General features: G+C 50.6%; 3 protein-coding genes across 3 annotated transcripts; 1 reads left to right on the plus strand and 2 right to left on the minus strand.

Annotated features, from left to right (window-relative positions):
- Positions 1-3,907: 3,907 nt before the first annotated feature.
- Positions 3,908-5,245, minus strand: ISF_09577 (hypothetical protein; the record flags this gene model as incomplete). Its single annotated transcript, XM_018853178.1, has 2 exons — positions 3,908-4,619; positions 4,827-5,245. The coding sequence occupies 2 exons, from the start codon at positions 5,243-5,245 to the stop codon at positions 3,908-3,910; spliced, it is 1,131 nt and encodes a 376-aa protein (XP_018699626.1).
- A 421-nt stretch (positions 5,246-5,666) lies between these two features.
- ISF_09578 (hypothetical protein) lies at positions 5,667-7,074 on the plus strand (the record flags this gene model as incomplete). The annotated part of the gene is made up of 2 exons (XM_018853179.1): positions 5,667-6,094; positions 6,204-7,074. The coding sequence occupies 2 exons, from the start codon at positions 5,667-5,669 to the stop codon at positions 7,072-7,074; spliced, it is 1,299 nt and encodes a 432-aa protein (XP_018699627.1).
- A 1,924-nt stretch (positions 7,075-8,998) lies between these two features.
- On the minus strand, positions 8,999-11,267 carry ISF_09579 (Amine oxidase; the record flags this gene model as incomplete). Its single annotated transcript, XM_018853180.1, has 4 exons — positions 8,999-10,364; positions 10,411-10,448; positions 10,497-10,653; positions 11,026-11,267. 4 exons carry the CDS (start codon positions 11,265-11,267, stop codon positions 8,999-9,001), a joined length of 1,803 nt encoding a protein of 600 aa, XP_018699628.1.
- Positions 11,268-15,958: the final 4,691 nt, after the last annotated feature.

Here is a 15,958-nt window from a genome sequence, read left to right on the forward strand (position 1 = left end):
CTAACGAGATTCTTCTTTCGGTGGCGGGCGAGTTGTATACGGAGCCTATGCCTTGCATACCACCAATTTTTGACAGAGTTATCGCTGCGACCATGTAGCCTGCGTGCAATCTTGGTCCATCGTTTGCCGATCTCCGAAACGAGATGCTCGATTTGAGCCCCTTCCTCAGGTGTAATAGGCTTGTGGTTCAAGGACGGCTCCAAGTTCTGGCGGTAGCGCTCGCGGCATTGCTTTGCTGTTCTTGAACCTAATTTCTGAGCAATTTCGACCCAGTCGTGGGGCTTTTGGGATTGAACGAGGTCTAGGAGGCACGCATCCTCAGAATTGGACCACGGCTTGCGTTGGTAGGTCATTGTAGATTCGGCGGCGGTAGGAATGATGGATGTTGGTTAGCAAGAGGTGGGAAAAGCCGCGACTTCATTTTGGCGAGAAAGAAGGTATCACATCAAAAATTCAGTAAGGAGATGCAAAAAAAAGACCTGAAATGTTCTATGAGGAGTGGGACTGTAAGTGTTGGTAGAACACAGTGATCGAGATGTCGAGCTGAAAGCGTGTCCCACCTTGTTCCACCACGGAACTCCTAGAACAACCATTGACTGTCAGACATCGTCTAAACCGTTGTCTCGGCTGCCGCTGTTCCCGGCAAGTCAATCAGGCGCTGTTGCCGTCCATCAATCTAGCCAAGAATATTCGAAAAGGCTGTCAAATCCCACCGTCGGCAGGGGAGATCTGCTCGCGCTTCGGAGAGAGAATCAGGGATAAGCGGTGTCCCTGTAGAAAAGGGCAGATGAGTATATCGCATTCCTCGAAACAACGGAGGGCCTAGATTCAGCAGCGGCTGCAGTTGATGACCATGTTTTCGCCATGCTGCAGAGCAGCAGGGGCGCCGGGCGGCATCGCCTCCACTGCGGAGCGGTACTAGGACGATTGAAACACCCTTACCAGGGCCGGGGTTGGGGGGTGAAACCAGCGCGTTTGCACTTTGGGGTTCTGAATACAGGTCAATGTATGCTTCGGGGGCCAAAGTGTCCTCGTGATTAAGCCAAAACATCCCTCAGCATTCATTCTCAGGAGCTGCTTAGGGTTGAACAGGGTTGTCAATTAAAAGAGTCGGCTGGCGGCATTGCTACTCTCGCAGACCCAAGTATACTTTGAGCTGCTGGCGTTTTTTCGCGTACGGGACGTTTGTGTTCAGTTGCAAGCGTTCAAGAATGTCATCGATGTTTCCTATAGACGCCGACAATCAGGAAACTTGATCGTAGTCGCGACTGATACTTCGCTCTGTCATCTGTGATCTGTGAGGTCAGTGGCCCCCGATATTATGCATTTTAGCAGGCAATGATCTGGTCACTCATCCGCGCGATCACTAGAACCGTTTGAGGCCACAGGGTTCGCGCGCTACGATGCTGCAGTGCTTGGTGAGGTGTGGCGCACAGAGGCTTCGCCCCTCAAGCCCTCCCCTGCCACAAAAAAACCCCAGACGGGACGCACATCCGATTCTCCCCCTTGTTGCGATGTGGCATCTATATCATGGCATCCACTCCACAGGTGTAGTGACAACTGACGAACTTGATGAGCGATGCGGCCAGTCCCAATCAGTTTCGCGCAGATCTGACGGGACCGAGAGTGCCAGAATCTGCGCACGCACTGTAGGATGCACCACTCCATGTGCATCTTGTTCCTTTTTGCCTAGGGACCCACTTCAAGGTTACGGTGACGTTGTTAACTGCAGTAGAGCTAGATGAATTTGAACCAATTTACGATAATTCTAGCCTGCGATATCATGGTCAAAAATTTGATCGGAGTCAATGGTCCGAGGGCTTCGACAGTGCGGAAGAAGCTGAGCGATTATCACACGAACTTGGAAGCTCAAAACGGATGTATGATGTGGTCTGGCTCTGAGTATTTTGTTGCTCACAGAATTATGTGGACAACTCACGAAACGGTGCGACATGCATCACTAGTTGTAGACCCTCGCGCGCTCAAACTCTGGGCCTTCTACCCCGCTGATCCAACAACTGATCCTTTGCAGCATTGTTCGGGCCGCGAACATCAAATTGGCGGTGAAAGAGAGTGCTAGACAACAATTAATCACTGAAAAGGATGTAATCCTGCCTCTGTATGTTTAAAAGGCCTGACAGCCACCCAGTCACGCTCCAAGAACCCAGGTCCATACAAGGGAACGGATTGTCTAGCACACGTTGGCGCTCAGGAAGAAGAGTACAAGAGCGCTGGATGTGCCTAGGAGCTATCATTTTTATGGCGCAGTTGCGACAGAATGAAAACGTGGCTGGCAATCAGGCACTGGCAGCTGCCCATCTATTCCTCTTTCCCTCGCCTCGTTCTGCCCTCTTCCCTCTCTCCTAGCTCCAACTTTCAAGCGATCTTTTTCCACATCGACGGCGCACACTATGGCTCAAACAGCGGGGCTCAGGAAGCGTAACAAGCTGGGGTACCACAGAACATCAATCGCATGCAGTAAGGTTGACATTTTATTTCATGGACGCTGCTCATAGTTTGTTGGTCACATGGTGTTCCAGGCCCGCTGGAACTTTGCTCGAGTCACAACTAACCAGAGGGTGCCCACAACAGGTCATTGCCGGCACCGGAAAATTCGATGTATCGTATCTCCGGAGCTACAAAATCGATGTATAAATTGTATACGACTCAAGAAGGACTGCAGCTTTCGCCCGGTCAACCAACAACCGCCGGCGGACTCGCAAGGCAAAACTACTGGCCAAGGAACTGGCAGCTCAACAGCGTATTCGCACTCCTCCTCACCAGCCTTTGCGCCTGGGAACCCAACTGGCATGGCGGCAAGATCTCCTCACGGGACGGGGCCGGTACAAGACTCCGTTGCGCTTTCTTGCCCCGTTATTACATCCTCTAATATTGGCTACGTTAGCGTTACAGGTGAAGGTTTGTTCGACGCGAGGGTCCTTGAGACATATATACTGACCATATCTTCTAACAGGGACGGACATGCCAACCACGACCGAACAGAACTTTAATGTCTCTCTTGGATCGAGTCTCACCTGGGGCGTTGCTGAGCCAAGCCCAGTAACTCTGCTTGGATCCATGGACATAGCCTATAGCTGGCACCCATCCGACAGCAAATCCAGCTCTACCGGACAAACATCACCCACTTCACCTGAGCTAGCTACTCAGTTGGCTTGGATGGCAACAACATCCGAAGCGGCGCAGCTGAACTATTGGAATTGTAACAGCGGGGTACCTCGAACAATTCAAGCGAGATCTGTGTCCTTTAGCAACAACCTTATCGATCAGCGACAACAGCAATTCGTGTCTGCCCCGAGCAATGGACTGTATGATGGGCGGGCGGCGAACATGGAAAACACGTTTACGTCCCCGATGAATCTGGCCTCGGTACGAGGGCATCCGCCTGGTCAAACAAGCGAGCTGAATTCGATTTTCCTTCATCACCCTATCAACTGTACATTTATGCAGCAAGGATATTCTTCAACTTGAAGCTCACACGGGTTCTGAGCTCCCGCCTTCCCAATATGTGAGTCGCTCCAGCATCGGTGCTCCCAGCGTCTCGGTGACTTCTAGCTTGGAACACTTCAAAAACCATGTCCAGACAGTGGATGGGGTGAAACCACTCGCGCAAAAGCTGTATCAGCTTATCGCAGATGAATGGCTACGGTTTTGTGTATTCAGGATGTGCAAATGGCATGTTCCTTGTTGACGTGTCACCTACAGTACAGGCATGGATAGTTCTGGCATGTGAATCAAATTTAAGACTACTCAAGTGTATGTGTTGGTTGACTGGCCACCAACATATATAATAGACCAGCTCACGGATAACAGGCCGCGCCATATCCCAGTGTTCACGATGACTGGCATGAAACAACACCGTAAGAACGATTGCAGCCGCCGCCCGCACTTAAGATTCCGATGGTGGGCGCATTTGCTCGGTGGATGTAGACGCCAACTTGTAGCCATCCCCGAAACGTCTTTTGAAAGAGAGGGAATCACTCAAAAGCGCGTCAGACGCTGGTCCTGTTTCTTGAGATGGCAGCCGGCTCAAGTCCCGTGATATCTGCCTCACAGTTTCGGCGTCGATATGGCCGCCGACCTGTCTAGTTCTCCATCCGAGGCCGCGGTTCGTGCCATGGAGAATTTGGCCATCAGTCGAAACCATGAATTGCACAGCATCTCCTGTCGCATGGTTCTCGATTACGCTCACGCTCTTCTCCAGTTCCCGGCTCGCTGAGGATACAAGGTTCATCGACTGGCGTGCCGACTCCAACTCATCACGAAGCCTCGCTATATCAGCAGCGGCTTCTTGAGAGCCGCTTGTGCCAGTGATTTTGCACACAAGTTTGTTAAAGAGCTCTTTCTCGTGGGTCGCGAGCTTGTCAGCCATACGAGCCAAATTCTCCTTGCATTCCTGCAAACCGTCATGAGTAATTCTTTCGGATAAAGAGCTCGGCTTAGACGCCCCAGTACTAAACCTTGCACGCGCTTGGGCAAGCTGGATTTGAGTAATATGGTCGGAGAGCTCCGCACAAATCTGCAGGCTGTTTTCTGTGCTCTGGCGCTCCTCCCTGATTTGTACCACATCGCCATCTTCGAGACCAGAAGAACTGCTCAAACTTTGGCCCATGATTGTTCAAGCTTGTCATCAATCATTTCGAGGCGATCCTCAAGATCAGCTCTGGCAGCTCTAAGAAGCTCAGTATAGCCTTCTACGGCTTCAGATGTCACGATGGATTGGTGACTTCACGCAGAGGAGCGGCAAGAGGCGAGCACATAGCATTAGCCAAGTAAAAAGGGCAGGTAAACGGTGTAATATTACATACAGACTCGCATTGGTGAGGGCAATACTGATAGTCATTTTGTAACCGGACAGCAGGCGCCTGAAGCCATCGACGTCTTCGCCCATGTACCTCAACCGTGCCCAATCACGAAAGCTTGTTCTGCTGCCAGCAATAGATCTGGAGGAAAACTTTTCAATCTCTTGTTTGAATTCTTCGCAAGCTTTGGCGCAACGTTTCAAGGGAATTGCTAGTGCTGGGATTCGCAAGTCTGGGTTGCCACGAGCAGCATCAACAAGCGACTTTAGCACCTCGGCGAGTGCGCCAGTCTCCTCGGCAAGATCGCGTACACGCTGTTGATGAGATTGGAAGCTAGAAACCGACTCGTATAGCATGACACTGGATTGGCACGCAAAGGTTGCCAAAGCGACTAACCCCGACGCCACACCGATCGCTTCTGCCATATTGAGATAGCCGGCCGAAGCAAGAAATATCGTGTAACTCGAGTTCTGACGGCCCAGACTGGCCAAAATTCTTTGACACTGACTCTGTAGAGTATTGTGAAGTGTTGGCACGACGGGCAGAGAGAGGGACAACTGAAGAATCAACTCTCTGTTGACGAGGTGGCTTTTCAGGCGACTTGTCGGCGGCGACGGCACGCGTTGTAACCCTGCTTCTTAACACGTGACCGCTCAAATATTGAGGAATCGAAGGAGCAGCCATGTAGGTGACAATAGGAAGAGTGGAGCTGGCCTCCGCAAGTGGCCAATTACAATGCCCATTTTCTCGCTGGCTACTTCCCCGCACCAGCATGAAATTGCTATCACCATACTTCTCACTTCGTTCTGTACTCAAAGACTATGTTGTATTCTGTTCCCCGGCAGGATGGACCCGCTGAGTATTATCGCCTCGGTATTGGCCATCGTCACGGCTGGCCTTCAGTCCACGAGATCTTTAAAAGCAGCTATCCAACGATACAAAACGCGCGACATGACGTTGTTGAGACTTCTCGCTGAGGTGAAAGACATTGAAAGTATCCTACAAAGTCTCGCGCAACTACTTGATGCTACGAACCAGCAACCTGCGGTAGCTGCTGAGACGTCAATGACTAAGCTTCTCTGTGGGCCAATCGAACGATGTACCCAACTCTGCAGCGACTTTGAGTCCACCATGAGGCGTTTCAGCGGCAAATCAACGTCTAGTTTTATAGACTGGGCAAGAATGGAGTTCATGAGAGGTGATATCAACCAATTTATGGACACATTGGCAGGATACAAAGCCACCATCTCAGTTGGCCTCGGTGTGCTTACTATGTGAGATTTTCTACAGTTCTCATGCTATCCATTTTAGGGGCTCCATCAGCCTGGAAGCTTATCATCATTTCTAACTGTTGATGCACAGGCGCACTGTCAAGTTTTCCAGTACCGCTTTGGAAGAGCTTGAAGAAATGGTGAAAGATACCATGTACCAACTCAACCTTCAACTTCAACGTATCAACGACAAGATGGAGAACTGGCCACGTACAGGAGGCGTCGACAGCAGCGCGACGAAACCGGCCATAGATCTGGACGACGAGCGACAAGTAACAAAACAGTGTTTGCAGATATGCGAGGATGCGAAATTGTATTTGGAGTCCTTGGCGTGTCGCGACTCACCTCTCCTAGATCAGCCCACTCTGGGAAGCTCTGCAATTCTCCAGCAAAGGTTTGAAGCTCAACTTTTGACTCGCCAGGCCCTCAAAGACAATCAGGCAAGCTTGGTAAATATCATTACTCGTCTTCGCGAGCGACTCGAGACTGTTCTTACGGACGGAGATACAGGTGAAAGGCTACGGTTGAACGAAGACATACATGCATCAAGGCAATGCCTAGAAGTGTGTAAGCTGGCGTCTAGTGAGGTTACCAATCAAAAGATACACATCATTGGGGAAGTGGTTGCCGACGGGGATAGTGACCATGTCGTGGTGACAACGCTGGCAGACCTTTTCAATGTTGGAAAAACCATGTCTAAAAATCGATCAGCACTGCTCGTTGGGTCGATGAGCGATGATGCTCTTGTGCAACTATCCCACGACCGTTACAATAGCCGTTTTGGAGCTCAGGCGTCGAGCAGCCAGACTATCCGCAGCCACCCTGCCGTTGTGAACCCCGGGAACCCTGGGACGTCGAGTGTTGGTTCGTTGGCGGGGCGCCATGCTCGCAGGAAAAGCCAGCACTCGCAACAAAATCCTCCTTCATCAAACGAGACAAGGCGAAGAAAGGTAGATGGAGAGTCAACTCATGAGTCTAAATGAGGAGCAGTTCGAAATTAGAGTTTTACCTGTGTCGTGTGGTGGTGTGGTGGAATTCCGTCCCACGCGGCTTCGCATGTCTTCAACCTGGGAGCATACCATATATTGCATCGAAGTACTTGCATACCTTTGTCTAATTGGTATACCTGTTCAACTTTTGTGTACATTGAACTTTCCTGATAAAGACAGACACCAAATGTATAGTGAAAAGCATCTCTTGGATGTCACCAACTGAATAGAGCGCCCTCACTCAGATTTGACCGAATTTCTCCGCGCGAAATGTGCCACGTACATCATTGCGGCTTTTTTAGCAGGCGCCACAAAGAACTGCCGAATGGGCTGTGGCACTTGTAGTTTGTCCTCCGCTCAGGAACTGGCTCTACGCCCAACGCAAGTTTGCCCCTACATGGTTGTGGTCTGTCTGGCGAGTGCCACGAAGAGCCAGCCCACTGTTCGGCAATTTCCGAAGGTCGGTGGTGGCAGTTATTGTGTAGAATGGGGCTGCGCCCATCGCGATGAAGTTATAAGAAGAGCAGGTTTGCCGCGCCTTTATATACCAAGCGTATGTACCATTGAACCCCAACACTAAACAGGACCGGAATCATGAGCACAATTGAAAATTACTCGAAAGGCGATGCCATTCAAATCATGGTCTCAACAGATGGAAAGGTTATTAACGGCAAAAACCAAGGACTTGGGTGGAGGACGAGGCAGCTGGGGGGCTACCTAAGTGATAACTCGCTCCAGCAGTTCGTGCAGAATTTGTTCAAGGCTGACACACATATTGGCCAGCCAAATCCACAACAACAAACAGCTGGGATTGGACAACAATGCCATTCCATGGAACAATACCAATGGACAGAACTCACGCCGGCGTCAACTCCCTGCTCTAAATCACCTGCAACATCATAAGACATATGGGCAGCAGATGGCGGGAACCAATTGCAAATCAAAGACTAATTCTGAGGATGGTTCTGATTCGATTCAATGACGTGATGATTCCCGACTGTGCGCTTTCTATGGATGATTGGCACATTGGATAAGAAGCGTCACACCCGACGACGACAACGACGACGACAAGGGAGACTTTTTCCGGCAATAGACCTAAAATCAAGCCTTCACGCATGCATAGCCGCCAAGCATACGCTAAAAGAATTCGGCAAGCCATAGCTAACCAGGCAGCATGCCAGTCGATGGTCATTTCTTTTAGCTGTCAAGCATCCGCAGATGTTTATGTGCGAGGCGAGAAAACACGATGCTGCACGGACAAGCTACTGGTGTGCTATCGAAAAATTGCTTTGTTCATCAGCAAATTTGCGATAAGATGAAGAGGTGGAGGCAAGCAACCAATTCTCTCGTTTGCTGGCATCCGAAACAGCTTCGTCCATTATCAATGCTCCTTGAGCAACATCCGTGAACGGATGCATGGAGGCCAGTTTCCGGACGACAGACGCACCCGTATCCCGCCCAGGACACATGTCAACAAGTCAACACTTTGTTCCGGGGTAACGCCTTGCGTGGCAGCGGCATCATTTTGCTCCAGCAATTGTAACTTTGCAAATGCGTCGGCTGTACATGGAGATATTCTGTCGCTAAGGCCGGACAGAAAGTTGGGAGATTCAAAGAGCCGTGCTTTTTCTGGGAAGGCGACGTGAAGTATACCAGAAGTTTTTTGTCAGGGCCCTGCCAGAGGAGAGAGGCTGCAAGGATCACGTGAAGCAGATGCACGATATAGCGGCGAGCTGCCGACGAGATAGCAGGGAGGAGGCAGCGATTATTCCACCGTCATTACTGAACCCTAGGATCAGTACGTGACTGAAGTCCTCCGCACGAGGCACCTCACATTATTCTTTGCCTAAGATATAAATGCGGGAGTTAAAGGACAGCTTATACACAAAGTGTGGAATCTGGCCACATAATCCCTTTTTCAGAGTGCTCTGGACCCTTGCTTAACTCTATACGCCTCTATGATGTCTCTTGCTGCTCTATTGCCGCTGGCCCATGCTCCGGTTGTTGTTCCGATTCCAAACGGTGGCGTAGTATGCTCTCCAGCAAACCAGACACCTCGGTCGCAGCCTATGAGGTTATTTCCCGACTCTCCCTGACCTCCACCGCTTCGTATCAAGTCAAAGTCTGCTTTAGCGTCGACTTGTGTGACTCGAACATTGGAGTAACTTCCATACCCAGCCATGGCATCATTTTGCCATTGTGTAGCTAAGAAGGCCACTGGGTGACAGTTTACTTGCCTCGCGTCGTAATTAGGTAGTCGCGAATAAAATGGCTCCGCGAAGGCGCGCAGTAACTCATCATAGGTTGCTGTGTGGGGTGTGACGTTCTTGAGGGTTGGTATAAAAGATCGTGAGCACGGCGGAGAGAGATAGAACAGGAGAGTAGGGTGGGCATCGTCGCCTGGAAGGCCGGAAAGACTGAATACCATCTGCGTCCAAGGGCCGATTTTCTTAGTCAAGGGGTGATATTCAGGACACAAAAAGTGCCAGAAGGAGTACCCGTCGCGTGATTTCTTTCGGCCACGAACTGCACCGCCTCGTGAAGCCGGCTGTGCACCTTTGCGCTCCCAAAAGGCGGCTGGAAACTTGACAAAGACCTTCTCGAGCGCACCGTATCCGATGTTATCAATTGCTTCTGCCATTGGCGCTGGCAGAGAAGGACTGAAAATCGTTTTGTTATGCTTGAGCCAGCCAAGCGGGCAAGTCACCACTACCTCATCAAAGGATTGGGTCTTTCCAGATGCAGTTGTGACTACAACTTCCCTCTGGCCAGACTCCCTGAAAGTGCTGCAAATGGTCGTTACCCTGTGGTTGAGTTGGATTGCGCCAGCGTTTGTAGCTAGCTGGGCTATCATCTGCACAATTCGCTTGTGTGTGGAAGCAACAAACGCTTCAGCACCATCTGCACCGTCTTGGAGATAGAGATGCTTGAGGCTCTGGGAGGCGATGGGGTCTGCGAATTCATCATTGTGCATGTGTGCCATTTGCTCGCATATGACCCTAGACTCGTCGTCCAAACAGGCAGACTGGATCTCTTGCATGATGAAGTCCATAACACTCGTTTTGGCATTGATCGTATCCGAGTACTGCTTGCTGTATTCTTCTGCACCCTCCATTGCGTCTTCGATAAGTTCTTCGCATTTGTCGACTACGTTTCGAGGTAACTTGTAGCCGTTGGCGTCGTAAACGATACTCTCTGGTTCGTGTAATACTAGCTTTGTCCCAGTTGCCGAGGCAAATTTGGTAATAGGGTTTCGAGTGATGCCATGAATCCAGTTTGCCCCCCTGCAATGGTTAACTATAAGCACAAACCAACATTGGGTGCACTTACATGTCCAGCCAATGACCACAGAGCTGCTCCTGGTGTACCTGCTAGACTTAGTGATCGCTTGGGAGACTAGTGAGAACAACACTTACCCGACCGCCGATTCTATCTCTACCCTCAAACACTGTGACACGGAAGCCGCTGCGGATTAGGGCATCTGCACATTGCAGACCAGAGATGCCAGCTCCTACGATGCAGATCTGCGGCGCCATTCCCTGTTCTTCAAGCTCCCAAAGCCTAGTTTGCCGACTGTTAGATATAGTGTCTCAGAAGGGTAAAATATATGGTACTGTCGATAGAGGAAGCGAGATGGTAGATAGATTCGGGATGAATTTTAAGGTGCCGGTGAATACATCAGCATGCGTGATGCTTGCTCTCCGTTTGAAGTGATACTCTGGTCTTTTTATGCCTTTAACCAATCTTGGCTTCATGCTTGTTTGCCCGAACCAGTGGATTCCACTGAAGCATGCCTGGTAGTGGGCACCCCAGCATGGGTATTGGACACGTCACCCCGGTCTAAAATACCTGCATGAGTCACCAACATGACCACGCGAGGCCCTGCCACAATGCACAGCCGCAATTAAATCTGCTCAGTGTTCATTGGTACAAAGTTGAGCAAACCTTTGCTGGAGAATCGCAGAGCTTCCCAGAGCGGGCTGATCTAGGAGAGGTGAGTCGCGACACGCCAAGGACTCCAAATACAACTTCGCATCCTCGCATATCTGCAAACACTGTTTTGTTACTTGTCGCTCATCGTCCAGATCTATGGCCGGTTTCGTCGCGCTGCTGTCGACGCCTCCTGTAGGTGGCCAGTTCTCCATCTTGTCGTTGATACGTTGAAGTTGAAGGTTGAGTTGATACATAGTATCTTTCACCATTTCTTCAAGCTCTTCCAAAGCGGTACTGGACAATTTGACAGTGCGCCTGTTGGTGTAGTTGATCGGAGCCCTGCCCACGGCGATGTCCCGGATCGTATTCGCGAAGTGATATATTGACGGGAGAGTGCTGCCGTCAACCGGGAAGCCGAAACATGGACTTTGCTGTTCTTGCACTGTCCCAAGGTTTTTGTTGACACAACCACGCGCCGCCCTCTGGCATCGGGGGTGGTAGAGATAGAATTGCAAGTTTCCAATTAGAGACCGTTCCTGCAGACAATGGAAAGCGCCGGAAGGCTGCCCTGCTCACCATCGTTTGCAGCAACACCTAGCAGGCCCACCACTACTAATGGAGCTTGGACCAGTTACAGGCGGGAGAATAGGCCAGCCTACTAAGACCGTGCCGCTGTATGAGCTGGCTTAAAGGCATATTTAGTGGGTATTAGCGTGTGTGAGCTGGCCTAAAGCAACAGCTACAGGGGGGTGGGTGTTAGGCCGGCTCAACTACGATCGCACTGCTGAATGAGCTGGCCCAAAGTTACAGGGGGTGGGTGTTAGGCCGGCTCAACTACGATCGCACTGCTGAATGAGCTGCCCTAACGGCACAGCTACAGGGGGTGGGTGTTAGGCCAGCTCAACTACGACCACACTGCTGAATGAGCTGCCCTAACGCCACAGTTAGTGGGTTTAGGGTGTGTGAGCTGGCCTGGAGGCGCAGTTGCGGGGGGTGGAGGTGCTGCAGGGGTACGTCCTGGCCGATTAAAGCCCCAGTAGGCGGCTCCTGGGTGCGGAAATACCATAACCTAGGAACTGGACTGCGGCCAGGACGTTCCCTCCATCGAATCCGTCTTCATTCAAAGAATCATGATCTCGTTTCCAGACTATAAAATACCGTACACACAAACTATTAGAAGCACAAGGCTTCAATTCGGGTGACAATTATTACGCATATTCTTGCCCCACGAGAGGCCAATTATGAACTTCCATTATTGGTTCCATGGCCCATGCTAGAAGGGACACAAACCCGAGCTGCAGAAACAGTATGACATAAACTACTTCCTAATGTCCTTCCGTGACGCCTGCGCTCTACATGCTGGAGCTTGGGACAGCGAGAGCCACCAGCCATACAGGGCTAATGGCGAACGGGGGCAAGCACGCTGGGCGCTTACAATTTGTTTGCGGCATTGATCGAAGTAGAATACACGCCTGTGCGGTCATCATGTACTAGCCATGTATTTCTTTGTCACACTTCAAGCGACTCAAGAAGCACTATTTACCTTCATGTTCACAAGCTATAGCTGCACAACTATTCGTAATGGCTCCCAAGTTAATTCTCCCGTCTAGCTCTCCACCATTAATCTGTCCACGAAGGAGTCCATAGCCGTCCTGGTCTGCTCATCGAGTAAATCCAACCTCTTCACCCAAATATTCCCGGACGTACTGTGATGGGCCAGCTATAGATGGGGTGATAGGCTGGCCTATCTCAGCTAGGCGCAAGACGGCGTACGAAAGTACGAGGTTGCTTTAACTAAGAGGTGCATCCCATACGAGGGCGTATGAGGGCAGGAGACGTGCAATAAGCCTTCGTATGGAGCAATATGAGAGCGTATGGGAATAGGGGTTGTGTAACACGCGGGAGGAGGTGCACCTACCTTCAAAGAGGTGCAACCTACCCTCAAGTAGGAGGTGCACCTACCTTCAAAGAGGTGCAACCTACCCTCAAGAAGGAAGTGCACCCTACCCTCAAGAAGGAGGTGCATCCTACCCTCAAGAAGGAGGTGCACCTACCTTCAAGTAGGAGGTGCACCTATACCTTCATACGAGGGCGTACGAAGGCAGGAGGCGTGCAATAAGCCTTCGTATGGAGCAATAAGAGGGCGTATAAAAAATAGGAGGCGCCTTCATACGACAGCGTATGCCTTCATACGACAGCGTATACCTTCATACGACAGCGTATGGAAATACGCCCACCCCCCCTTCTTCTGGTCAAACACCCGCTCCCCTTCACGGGCACAACGCTGGGCTAGGCACAACGTTGAGACGGGCACAACGTTGTGCCCGTGAAGGGGAGCGGGTGTTTGACCAGCCTGGAAAGGGAGTAGGCGTTGTGCCCGGCACAACGTTGGGCTGGTTGAGCTGGGCACAACGATGTGCCTATGAGGGGGAGCGGGTGTTCGACCAGCAGAAGGGGGGTGGGCGTATTTCCATACGCTATCGTATGAAGGTATACGCTGTCGTATGAAGGCACATACGCCCTCTAGAACTCATTATAGGCCAGCTAACCCCCGTCCCCCTTAGAGTCTCTACTGTACCTACCGACTGGTGAAAGTGACCCCCCTACACTTTACTGCACCTACCGACTGGTGAAAATGATCCCCTGTGCTCTAGTGCACCTACCAACTGGTGAAAGTGACCCCCCTACACTTTACTGCACCTACAACTGGTGAAAGTGACCCCCTACACTTTTACTGCACCTACCAACTGGTGAAAGTGACCCCATACTCCACTGCACCTACTGACTACGCTGATTCCCACCTAGAGACTGTAATAGGCCAGCCTATTCCCCACTATAGATTCATTCACCAGAGCAAGCCACAGGCGCCTGCGAATCAATTATAGACACTTTCTAGCGTTCAATCGGTCAACTTCGGAGAAATTCTCAAGAACCAGTATCGGTGCTGAGTTGCCGCGACTAATTTTCGGTGATTTCTGCGGGAAGCTCTCGTTGGACAGCTGTCTCATCTTCTAATTCGCGCTTGGCTAGAATATCGCCCCGATCGGACGATGATCATCTGCACTTGCTTGTCCTGTGCCACTAGAACCAATCATATCCGTCACCTCCATAATTCATTGTCCGCTAGCTATAAAGCTGTCAGCCAGCCAATCGGCAAGCTGCCGCTGTATCCATGACGCTGAAAAGGCGTGCAAAAACATGGAAACATAATGTTGGATTCAGGTACTGGTATCTTCACCCTGGCCCCAACCATCACCACTACGTACACCCCAATCGTTCTGCTCCAGTAAAGATCGGGAGAAATGGCTAACCCCGGATGACCCTGGAGATGAAAGCAAACCAGTTCCCAAAAATTGGATCCCAAATACCATCATCAGAGAATGGAGTCAACCACTGACAATATAAAGTTTCGCTGGAGCGATGCCAAGCAAAGAACAAGTAAAAACTAAGCTTACATTCAGCCCATTGCCCAATGATGCCAAAGCGGGACAGAACGAGAGAAAATTTCGCCAGGGCTACGTATCGCGTGATGAGAAGATGCGATCAATTAAGCCGCCGTTACGGGGCCGACTTTTATGTCTTAGTGCGCCGACAACATCGGCACTATGACTACTGCTCAACAGACGACAATTGCTTTCCAGCTCGTATTGACATGGTATGTTCTATCAATGGGAGTTCCGTGTAACAAAATATTAACCCGAATCTGTAGTACAAGATATATCCTCTGCCAATTAGGCGAACACCAAAAGATTTCAAGGAAAATGGAACGTCGCCCATGCAAGGCGATGTTTGACTGGTTAGTGTTGCCTAGTGTGCAGCTGAGGCAGGGCTTGCTGAAAGGAGTGGAGATCCCGCTACGCGTGCTGTTTGGTGTGCGGCCCCAGGTCGGCAATAGCGGCGTCCCCATGTGAATCAGAAATCAATAAATATTTGGAAGCGTCATTTTACCTATGATCGACCCGGATAGCTACATTTTAGATGCATAACGAGCATACAAGTAGAGCTATGAATTCGATTTTCCTCTATCACCCTATTAACTGTACATTTATACAGTAAGGATATTTTTAACTTACAGCTCAGCGCAGTATGAAAGACAGCCTCATCTGCTCCTCGCTCATGCTGCTGAAACTTTGCTGGTGCACTGGGCAGCTTGGTATAGTGGGCAAACCTGATTGCTGCGCCGGAGAATTCACGCTGCACGTCGTATCAATGCTAGACAAAAAGCTTCCGGGCGACGCCCTTGACGATGTTGTTTCGATGACTTGATGTTGAATAACAGCAGTTCTGCATGGTAATGCTTTGCTTTGATAAGCTTCGTAGTCGGGAGACTCAAACGAGCAGGAGAGCGGTGGAGATGGGCCAGACCAAGACGTTGGCGGGTGATGTTGCGTCTTGTGAGATGGCGCCGTGTTCAGTAGTGGCAATGCCTGTAGCATGCCTTCTCTTGTGCCGGTTCGGCAGCAATACTCCTCCCTAACCAGATTTTTCTTTCGGTGGCGGGCGAGTTGTATCCGGAGCCCATGCCTTGCATACCACCAATTTTTGACAGAGTTATCGCTGCGACCATGTAGCCTGCGTGCAATCTTGGTCCATCGTTTGCCGATCTCCGAAACGAGATGCTCGATTTGAGCCCCTTCCTCAGGTGTAATAGGCTTGTGGTTCAAGGACGGCTCCAAGTTCTGGCGGTAGCGCTCGCGGCATTGCTTTGCTGTTCTTGAACCTAATTTCTGAGCAATTTCGACCCAGTCGTGGGGCTTTTGGGATTGAACGAGGTCTAGGAGGCACGCATCCTCAGAATTGGACCACGGCTTGCGTTGGTAGGTCATTGTAGATTCGGCGGCGGTAGGAATGATGGATGTTGGTTAGCAAGAGGTGGGAAAAGCCGCGACTTCATTTTGGCGAGAAAGAAGGTATCACATCAAAAATTCAGTAAGGAGATGCAAAA

Source organism: Cordyceps fumosorosea, assembly GCF_001636725.1.
Source record: "Cordyceps fumosorosea ARSEF 2679 chromosome Unknown scaffold_56, whole genome shotgun sequence".
Classification (NCBI taxonomy): domain Eukaryota; kingdom Fungi; phylum Ascomycota; class Sordariomycetes; order Hypocreales; family Cordycipitaceae; genus Cordyceps; species Cordyceps fumosorosea.